The sequence below is a fragment of the Hakea prostrata genome, chromosome 4 (assembly GCF_041222555.1).
Source record: "Hakea prostrata isolate BN-2017 chromosome 4, UWA_Hpros_2, whole genome shotgun sequence".
Lineage (NCBI taxonomy): Eukaryota > Viridiplantae > Streptophyta > Magnoliopsida > Proteales > Proteaceae > Hakea > Hakea prostrata.
Window position 1 is genome coordinate 25298158 of NC_142603.1, and position 11095 is coordinate 25309252.

The following is an 11095-nucleotide window of genomic DNA, read 5'->3' on the forward strand; positions in this document are numbered from 1 at the left end:
AGGTACACCTCTTTTCATTAAATTTGAGATTGCTTAGATTAGAATCCCATGAGATTCTGATTAAAGCTGTAAACTTTATACTTAAAAGATGTGGGGGAAAGAGCTATTAAGAAAACAAATATTATCTTTTTCGGTTTTTTTAAATACACCCCTTCTAGATGTTTGAATTCTTAGGAGCTTTTAATAATTGACAAATAAGCTTGAAAGTGACATTTGGATTTGGACAAATCAAAATGATGACCAGAACTTTCTTAACAGTGAACGCCTAGCAGCCTATGTTTGATTTAGGCTTGCCTTTGTTTTATAAGTTCTCTGTAAAGTAGAGAGAAATCAGAGAATACCCATATCGGTCTTGATCTCGTTTCAGGTGGGTTTTGCAGTATTGGATCTTTCGATGGATCCTGCTGCTGAGCTTTACAGATTAGACAGTGTCCGTAGTAACCTCCATGGAGGGGGAAGCATCAGGAGTGGTAGTTTTCATGGCAGTTTACGTGCTAACAGTTCTTCAAGTTGGAGAAACAGTAGGAAAGATGTCTTCTCTAGATCATCTGTATCTCGAGGGGAAGCTGTTGATGATGAAGAAGCTTTGATATGGGCTGCCATAGAAAGATTACCAACTTATGATCGTATAAGAAAAGGAGTACTTGCCATAGCAGAAGGAGAGAAAAAGGAAATTGATATTGATACTCTTGGGTTCACAGAGAAGAAAATTTTGTTAGAAAGATTGCTTAATGCTGCGGAGGAGGACAATGAAAAGTTCTTGTTGAAGCTCAGACAACGTCTTGATCTGTGAGAAATTCTCCTCTTCACCCTTCTTTCTTTTGAAAATATGAACATTAGCATGCTCTGTTTAGGTTCTTTTTTCAATCTAGATCTGTCTCCCTAGGGAGAGTTGCTTTTATAGGATTATGCGATATGTTACAGGGTTTGTTCAATCAATTGCATTAACTTTGAAGCTTTTGATGTAATTGCTAAGTACATAACACTTTTATCCAACTTTCTTTATTTTCAGAGTTGGAATTGAACTTCCCACCATCGAAGTCCGCTTTGAGCATGTAAATGTAGCAGCAGAAGCTTATGTGGGAAGTAGAGCTTTACCTTCGATGATCAACTTCCCGAAAAACTTCATCGAGGTATTCAGCCTTTAAATCATTCGATGTGAAGTTTTTATGCACAAACATATTATTTATTTCTCAAAACATTATACTTACCAAGTACTTCGGTGTCTGGTTGAAAGGGTCTCTTGGTTAGCATCGGTGTTCTTAAAAATAAAAAGAGAGAACTAAAAATCCTTCACGATGTTAGTGGGATAATCAAGCCAGGCAGGTGAGGACACCCCGATGCAAACTCAGTTATGACTTCCATAATTTAAACCAATAGTTTAATTTGGTCATTAAATCAATTTAATTTTTGCAGATTGACATTGCTCTTAGGACCTCCGGGCTCTGGGAAGACCACATTGCTGTTGGCTTTAGCAGGAAAGCCTGATAAAGATCTAGAAGTAAAGAAATCAAACATCCTATATTATTCTTTTAGAAACTCTAATTATTCTTCTATACCTATTTTGTAAATCATATTTTGTACTGAAACCTTACACCTATTTCTGTTGAATTCTCAATAGTACTCTGGGAGAATAACTTACAATGGCCATGATATGAATGAGTTTGTTCCACAAAGAACAGCGGCTTATATCAGTCAACGTGATCTCCACATAGGGGAGATGACCGTAAGAGAAACCTTAGCCTTTTCTGCTAGATGTCAAGGGGTTGGAACCCGTTATGGTATGTTGGATGTAACAACTTTTAAAGTGCTAGTTGACAAGCTTGAGCCTGATGAATGATATCAAGTTTGAATCATTTGTTTTCAAATATGGAAATCTGCAGAAATGTTGCAAGAGCTGGCAAGAAGGGAAAAGGAGGCAAAAATTAAGCCCGATCCAGATGTTGATCTTTTCCTGAAGGTAAGGTATCCTCTCATTAAGTTTATACTAATTGTATTTCAAGATGCAATACTTGTGTTTTCCAGGATAACAATTGTGGTGGTCCATTGCCCAAGAAGCTTCTTATTCATCTTGAAATTCACAAGTTTCAGTTCAGAATTGCCAATGCTCATAGAGAATATGATTGAAAAATTAACAACTCACATTAACGACGATTAGATATGTTGGTGTCAAGAGATGAGGATTTTGGTTTCCATCTTTGCAGGCATCATCAATTGAAGGACAAGAAGTCAGTGTAGTAACTGATTATATTCTGAAGGTATTAGCACTAAAACCCCACCTATATAAATACGGAGATTTGGAAACTGCTAGCTTACCATATAAGATGCTGATCAATTTTCATGGTGCTCCACATTGAACTGAAATCTAGATATTGGGACTTGATATATGTGCTGATACCATGGTGGGGGATGAAATGCTTAGAGGTATCTCTGGAGGACAAAAAAAGAGAGTCACAACAGGGGAGATGCTGGTTGGAGCACCTAGGGTGCTTTTGATGGATGAGATATCAACTGGTTTGGACAGTTCAACAACATTTCAGATTGTGAATTCACTTAGGCAATCCATTCAGATTCTAAACGGAACTGCTCTCATCTCTCTCCTCCAGCCAGCACCAGAAACTTATGAACTATTTGATGACATTATTCTACTATCAGATGGGCAGATTGTGTATCAGGGGCCACGTGAACACGTGCTTGATTTTTTCGAATTTGCGGGATTCAAATGTCCTGCAAGGAAGGGAGTAGCTGACTTCTTGCAAGAGGTTAGTTTGCCTCAATTATCCAGCTTCCGAACCCTTTCCTTTTTGTTCGTTTGTTTCTTTTTGTTGCTTAAAGAAGCGTCTTGAGGTGATGGGACTATATTAATTTGATGATTTGGATGATAGGTTACATCAAGGAAAGATCAACAACAATACTGGATATCCAAAGATGAACCTTACAGGTTTATTACTGTTGATGAATTTGTAGCGGCATTCCAGTCATTCCATGTTGGTCACAGACTAGCAGATGAACTTGCCACCCCATATGATAAGAGCAAGAGTCACCCTGCTGCCCTAACTACTGACACTTATGGTATTAGCAAGAAGGAACTATTGAAAGCCTGCACAGAAAGAGAGTTATTGTTGATGAAAAGAAACTCATTTATCTACATTTTCAAGACAGTGCAGGTTGGTAGGGGCAGTTTTTATCAAAAGTATATCTTTAAGAGTTTCTCTACTAATGTCTCTAATTCTGAGGGCTGTTTCTTGTTTGACAGATAGTTCTTGTAGCATTGATAACCATGACTGTCTTCCTACGTACTGAGATGGACAAAACTTCAGATACTGGAGGGGGACTTTATATGGGTGCTTTGTTCTTTTCACTCAACATTATTATGTTTAATGGAATGGCAGAGCTTGCCATGACTATTATGAAGCTTCCCGTATTCTACAAGCAAAGAGACCTCCTTTTCTATCCTTCATGGTCATACTCACTGCCCACATGGATCCTAAAGGTCCCTATCACATTTCTTGAAGTTGCTGCTTGGGTGTTCATAACCTACTATGTTATGGGTTATGATTCAAATGCTGGAAGGTAAAAACTAAGTAGAAAGGTGTTTGTCTATAGTAGTACAAACAAATTCTATTTGTAATCTTGTTGGTTGTTGATTCTCTAGACAGCTAACCAGAATAATGTTTTCTATTGCAGACTTTTCAAACAGTTCCTTATATTTGTGTGTATTAATCAAATGGCATCTGGATTGTTCCGTTTGATTGCTTCAGTGGCAAGGAATATGGTTGTCGCACAGGTGTTTGGTGCCTTTGTGTTACTTGTGCTCATGGTTCTTAGTGGATTTATGATTTCACGAGGTATGCTTTCGTTATTATAAATCGATATTTCATTTGTTGTTTTCAGTCACATACTGTATTGTAAGTAAAATTTGTGAGAGAGTCTTTCTTTTTCTGTCACAGAAAATATAAAGAAGTGGTGGATATGGGGCTATTGGATCTCTCCCATGATGTATGGACAAACTGGATTAGCCGTGAATGAGTTCCTTGGGAAAAGCTGGGGAAGAGTAATGCTTTTATCCTTTTATCATTTAATGAACAGCAAAAGAAGTTCAACTAAAATTGAAAACAATGTCCTTGTTAAAGGTAATCTGAGGTTTTAATTTTATTTCCATGTTACAGATAGTCAATGGACAAACTGTTGGAGTCGCCGTTCTGAAATCTCGTGGGGTCTTCACTGAAGCTTATTGGTATTGGATTGGAGTAGGGGCACTGATTGGTTATGTTTTCTTGTTCAATGGCTTATTCACATTAGCTCTTGATTATCTCAACCGTAAGTGTTATCTTGTAGAACTTTTCCTTCTTCAGAAGTGTTATCTTGTAGAACTTTTCCTTCTTCAGTTTCACAAGTTAACCTATTGTATATTGCAAAATTATGTTAGTGAGTCATGATGACTATTAATAATTGGGAAAACTTCTTGCAGCATTTGGAAAACCTCAGGCAGTTCTATCTGAAGAGAGTCCAGATGATAAAAGTTCAAGCACAAATGGGGAAATGATTGAGCTGTCATCCAAAGGAAAGAGCTCTGTGGGTATGAACTCATCCATAGATGGTTAAATCTGAAAATTTCCTCTATTTATTTAATTTATTTACCTTGTGGAGCATTGTTATAATCAAAATGACACATAAACAGGAGATGAAATTAATAGAAGCACATCTGGAGCTTCATCCTCTAGAATGTCTTCAGTCAATGCCAATCAGAACAGGAAGAGGGGAATGGTTCTTCCATTTGAGCCTCTTTCCATTACCTTTGATGAAATCAAATACTCAGTTGACATGCCACAGGTACTTTAGGTTTCAATTTGGCAACTTTGAGTACCAGAATAGGACTTATTGCTTCAGTTCCTATTGATGCTGTAATAGTTGCTGATTTAATTTGAATATATAGGAAATGAAAGACAAAGGTGTTATGGAGGAACGGTTGTTGCTTCTTAGGGGAGTGAGTGGAGCTTTCAGGCCGGGAGTTCTAACAGCACTAATGGGTGTTAGCGGTGCTGGTAAGACCACTTTGATGGATGTGTTGGCTGGAAGGAAAACTGGAGGATACATTGAAGGAAGCATCAAGATATCTGGACACCCAAAGAAACAGGAAACATTTGCTCGTATATCAGGATACTGTGAACAGAATGATATCCACTCCCCTCATGTTACAGTATATGAATCCTTGCTTTATTCTGCTTGGCTGCGGTTGGCTCCTGAAATCGAATCTTCCACTAGAAAGGTATAGGTGGCAGAGACATTTATCCTTTGGTTGGTACTATTTTTGGAAATTTTTGGTGCGTCCTAAATGTTATACCAATTGATTGCAGATGTTCATTGAAGAGGTCATGAGTCTTGTAGAACTGAATCCCTTGAGGGATGCACTTGTTGGGCTTCCAGGTGTAAATGGTCTCTCAACTGAACAGCGGAAGAGGTTAACTATTGCAGTTGAACTTGTTGCCAACCCTTCAATTATATTCATGGATGAGCCAACATCTGGCCTGGATGCAAGGGCAGCAGCCATAGTGATGAGAACAGTGAGAAACATCGTGGATACTGGACGAACTGTGGTTTGCACCATCCATCAACCCAGCATTGACATATTCGATGCTTTTGATGAGGTTAGAAATTCTTGAGATTGATGGACTAGCATCATGTTACGGCTCTGATAATTCTTGCAAAATAATTTATGCTTCTCTAACATTGTGGAACAGCTATTCTTGCTGAAGCAAGGTGGAGAAGAAATATATGTAGGCCCCCTGGGGAAACATGGTCATCAAATGATTGCGTACTTTGAGGTGAGCCAAAATATGCATTTTCATATGGGTAAGATGTGAATCTTGTAGAATTTCCAATTTCAGTACAGTGGTTGATGAACATGTTTTTTGCTCCATCAAGGCAATGCAAGGAGTCAGCAAGATAAAAGATGGTTATAATCCAGCAACATGGATGTTGGAAGTGACAAGCTCAGCTCAAGAAGCAGCTCTGGGGGTAGACTTTGCTGATATATATAAGAATTCAGAACTGTACAAGTAAGTTTCCTTGTAAATATCCTATTTCTGCTACAAATGCAAGCAAGTTTGCTTATCCATACTCTCTATAAATGAATCATTCAGGAGGAACCATGCAATGATCAAGGAACTGAGTAAACCTGCACCTGACTCCAAGGAGCTCTATTTCCCTACGCAGTATTCTCAGTCTTTCTTGGTCCAATTTGAAGCTTGTCTATGGAAACAACATTGGTCATATTGGCGAAACCCATCATATACTTTTGTAAGGCTTTTCTTCACAACTTTCATAGCTGTGATGCTCGGGTCAATGTTTTGGGATCTTGGGTCCAAAATGTAAGTCATCTTATGGCAGTGTATGAACAACTTTAACTTGTTAGTCCAATTTAAATCTTAAATTTTAATTTGCTTTCAAAACGTTTGAAATGCAGCAAGAAGAAACAGGATCTCTTTAATGCAATGGGTTCTATGTATGGTGCTGTTCTCTTTCTTGGGATACAAAATGCTGGTGGTGTACAACCAGTTATAGATGTCGAAAGGACAGTATTTTACAGAGAGAGAGCTGCTGGAATGTATTCAGCTATGGCATATGCCCTTGCACAAGTAATCACTTTTTTTTCTTAATAAGCTCAACTCTATGAGGCTTAATTTTTATAGCTGTTTCTTATTAGAATCCTTCTTTCTGGTGCAGGTTATGATTGAGATTCCACATATAGCTTTCCAGTCTCTAATATATGGAATCATTGTGTATGCAATGATTGGATTCCAATGGACAGCTGCAAAGTTTTTATGGTATCTATTTTTCACTTTCTTCACCCTGTTATACTTCACCTTCTACGGTATGATGGCAGTGGGTATGACACCCAACCAGAACATCTCTAATATAGTTGCAGCAGCATTCTATTCACTGTGGAACCTTTTCTCAGGATTCATAATTGCAAGAACTGTAAGTTCTGGTGATGTTCTCTTGAATTTGAAGTGTGGAAGTAATGCACGTCTTAGTTACTTATTTAGTGTTGTTTGTTTCATTGTAGAAAATTCCTATATGGTGGAGGTGGTACTACTGGATCTGCCCTGTTGCTTGGACATTGTATGGATTAGTTGTGTCTCAGTTTGGAGATATGAAGGATGAACTTGATTCAGGGGGGACAGTTGAAGATTTTGTCAGGGACTATTTTGGATTCAAACATGATTTTCTAGGAGTTGTTGCAGCAGTGATTGTTGCATTTGCTGTGCTTTTCGCATTCATCTTCGGTTTTTCAATAAAGATGTTTAATTTCCAGAGAAGATAGGTGGCAGATCAAGTGACCAGTTGCCTATTGAGCCATGTATACAACAATTTGAGCGTTCAAAGTGGAGACAAGTTAAAATGGAAACATCAGTTCAACATGTGAATGATTATTTCAGTGTTATCATTGTTGCAAGTTTGAATTTTGGATTTTCTTTCTGTTCTGTATTTGATAGAACTTTATATTTAGAAAAAACATTTATTATTTGTAAAGTGGAAGCACAACTAGTGTGAGAATAAATGGATGTTTCAAACATTTCTTGTTTTTGTTGTTGGAAGTAGTTGTTCTCAGGTAACTAAGCAGGGTCACAATTTTTTTTTCTTCCAAATTTTGCTCCTGTTGTTGTTCTCTGACTAATACTGAACTTTCCTTCCCTTGATAATACTTATCCATCACCTACATGGTTTTTTGTTCCAGAACACCCAATGGGAAGGAATTATCAAGAAATGAGCTAGTAAACTGTTCAATCATGACTAGAGACATTGTTAAAACGAGCACCCATAAATCATGAACAAAAACGAATAAAACAAAAGCAATATCGAAATCTAGTGTTCGTCACACCCTAAAGCAATGTGCTACATCCATAGGTGAAGAAAAAATTTAACCATGCATGAAAGAAGGTTAGAATGAAATCTTTCAAAAACATCCAAAATGGCATTTTAAACTGTCATTTAAATCTTAAAGCAAAAATCATGAAGTCATGCGACGACTTTACAATAGGATGTGAAGAGAAGAACTTTCACTAAGTATGGAAGAATATTAAAACAGAATCTCTCAAGAACACCCAGAATGACATTACAAACTCCTCCTCCATGTCTCCTGCATGGAACCACATCTGCACCCCCCTCCCCTCCCATCCCTCATTCCCTGGGCAAATCTCATCTGGTTCAAGGGTTACATCCCTCACCAAGCTTTTGCTGTCTAAAGAGCCTTGTGATAACCCAAGAAATAGATACATCATCGTTACCAAGGAATTAGACTCTTCTCTTTTGTACCATCCCAGACCCATCCATCTTTGGTTAACCCCCTTCTCCCCCTTCTCTCTTGTATGTTCTTTCCCTTTAGAGTGTTCCCATAATTGTTTGTTCACCCAAAACCCTAAAGCCAAAACCCACAAATCTCGCAACAGCTTCATAGTAGTATGTGAGATGCATATATGTAGAGTTTCAATTGGGTAAACGAGTCAACCCCTCAAGTCGGGTTGTAGTATCCCCATCGACAAAGAGATTACTGATGGGGTTCTGCTTTCATCATAGACTGCAAGAGACAGATTACTCGGTTAACCCACCAAGATATCTTGGTGCAGATCAATCTTGGAAACCGATAACAAGAATTCAAGTCACACATAATAGTTTCAAAGCAAACTTACAAAGTAATGCAATGTTATGAACTACTAGATCTCTAAAATCCAATCCTCCTTTAATATTAGGTTGTGATATGGAGAATTTATGATCAGACCGGGATCATACTTGGTCCGACCCTCGACCCCGGTCGAGGCGGAGAAAACCGAATCGCTCCCGAGGGAACCGGATCCAGAAGATGGCTTGCTGAAGAAGAAAGATTATTCGGCTGCAAGCGTGCCCTAATCTTACTTATGGATTAGGGTAATCACCCTGATGACAGCAGACTCAAACTGATGGCTGCGGATAATCATCATCAAAGGGATAACTATCGCATAACCTAACGGTTATCTCAGGAGTCCTCTACTAGCCCAAACTAGTAGAAGTCTATTGCTCAACGGATCTTATCGATAAGATCCAACGACTACCCGAAGAAGGCTCGAGTGCATCCAATGAAGGAGATTCGAAGGTACACTCTATATAAACCTCACTACTATACAAGGTGAGGGACGGATCAATCGATCAAGGAGAATACTATCTCGAGACTCGAGTTCGATACATACCGATAGACCTAAACTATCGCCGTCCCGCTATCTAGATCACCTTTCCCGTTTCTTCATTCATTAGCTTTGTGCTTCTAGCAGAGCCGTTTGTGATTAAGTTCATCAATCCGACTTAGCCTTTGGAGGTGGACTCCCGACCCCAGCCGGTCGGGCCACATCCGACGCTTTCGTTTTGCAGACATCACGTGGAGATCCAAGGGCTGAGCAGATTTTGGACGCATCATTTGGCGCCGTCTCGTGGGAAAGACTTGAAAAAGCCATGGTGACTAGATCAGCAGCCGCAGCAGCCGCCGCACAACGCAATTCCGGTGTTCGGATACACCGGGGTGAATAATCCAGATATTCCCCAGAAAGCCAAAATCCTATCGAAGTGGATAAAGGCCGGGGAGGACGTAATCTTCCTCCCCGATACAATCCAAGATCAATTGGATCAGGTAAAGATTCAACTCTTGGAGGTGAGCCAAGCACTCCGCTTGCTCACCGCGACGAGTGGTTTTACCACAAGAACCCGATCAACACGACTCAGGGAGACGTGCATTGCCACGTGACCAAAGAATGGCTGAAGACCGGAATGTCGATCAGAATTTCCGTGAAGGAGACCGAGGACTTCGGAGGATTGATGATCAACCAAGGCGAGGCGATCGGTTCGATAGACCGCAAGAGAGTACAACCGATTCAAATACAAGGTTGGATTCTGGGGTAAGAACTCACTCACCCACTGTCAGAAGAACCGTTCGTGATGATTGAGCAGTTCGTGACGAGAGAAACGTTCGTGAAGGACGGGCTGTTCGTGATGATCGAGTAGCACGTGATGATCGTGTTAATCGAGGTCATGATCGTATTGCTGAAGATCACCCGACTCAGATTGGTCAAGAATTGGCCAACATCAATGAGAAGTTAGGGCAATTGGCTAAGGGAAGAATAATCGAGGATATTTACTCGCCATTCGGAAGACTCCTTTGCCGAGCCAATTGCGGGATATCGGTTTCCCCATAACTTCCGTTTGCCTACCTTCTCAACATTCGATGGCTCCGGAGATCCAACAGCTCACATTGGCTATTACCAATGCACCATGGCAGCTTCAGTAATTCCGATGAAATTTTATGCGGGTTTTCGGATCATCTCTAACTCGGAGCGGCACAAAAGTGGTTTTCTAACCTCCCCTCGGGAAGGATCGTGAACTTTGACGAATTGGCACGCCAATTCATAGGGCGATTCCAGAGTGGGATACAGGTCAAGAAAACGGAAGAAACCTTGTTTATCGTCAAACAGGGAAAGAGCGAATCGATCGCAGAGTTTCCGAAAAGATTCAACAAAGTGACGATGGAGATAGAAAACTTGGATGAACAGGTAGCCGTAACCGCTCTATTCACAGGACTCACAAATCGGAAACTCCCGGAGTTATGACTACAGGATATACCCACGACTTATGCTGAGTTGGTACAGAGATGCCGTAAGTGCTGAAGTCATGGAGATTCTAGATGCGCGCCAAGGAGATAATAAAGTCTCCAATAAGGAACAAAAGGCTCCCGAGCGGAGGCGAAGCCAAAGAAGAATGTTCGTGATCGGGTTGGAAGATCCCAACCTTGGCGCCAAAGATCCCCCTACAGAAGTGAGTACACTCCATTGAATGCTCCTCGGGCCGATATTTTGAATATCCTCAAAAGAAAAAAATATTTTGAAGTGGCCGCCCAAAATTCTTTTGAAACCCGGAGAGCAAGCAGGATCGGGAAAAGTATTGCCGATTCCACAAGGACTATGGTCATTACACTAATGACTCGTCGTCATCCGAAGGCGTATATTGAAAGATTGATATCTCGGGGACATCTCGTCCAGCTTTGTTAGCAGGAGAAGGGAGGGAGCCACGC

General features: G+C 40.1%; 1 protein-coding gene across 1 annotated transcript; it reads left to right on the forward strand.

The window, feature by feature from the left end:
- Nucleotides 1-241: 241 nt before the first annotated feature.
- On the forward strand, nt 242-7579 carry LOC149018592 (pleiotropic drug resistance protein 1-like). The gene is made up of 23 exons (XM_089152771.1): nt 242-789; nt 1013-1133; nt 1238-1326; nt 1417-1501; nt 1622-1781; nt 1884-1960; nt 2205-2258; nt 2370-2762; nt 2886-3167; nt 3257-3573; nt 3688-3848; nt 3951-4054; nt 4170-4320; nt 4472-4579; nt 4682-4833; nt 4937-5269; nt 5358-5648; nt 5742-5825; nt 5926-6059; nt 6144-6371; nt 6467-6638; nt 6727-6981; nt 7070-7579. The coding sequence occupies exons 1-23, from the start codon at nt 395-397 to the stop codon at nt 7325-7327; spliced, it is 4404 nt and encodes a 1467-aa protein (XP_089008897.1). The 5' UTR covers nt 242-394; the 3' UTR covers nt 7328-7579.
- The last annotated feature ends 3516 nt before the right edge of the window (nt 7580-11095 follow it).

What these genes read in the sequence shown, in the direction of transcription:
- LOC149018592 (XM_089152771.1), top strand. Translation starts at nt 395, where the DNA reads ATGGATCCTGCTGCTGAGCTTTACAGATTAGACAGTGTCCGTAGTAAC. An exon ending in ATGTTGATCTTTTCCTGAAG is followed by an intron (nt 1,961 to 2,204) that starts GTAAGGTATCCT and finishes CCATCTTTGCAG; the next exon opens with GCATCATCAATTGAAGGACA. An exon ending in TGGGATCTTGGGTCCAAAAT is followed by an intron (nt 6,372 to 6,466) that starts GTAAGTCATCTT and finishes TTTGAAATGCAG; the next exon opens with CAAGAAGAAACAGGATCTCT.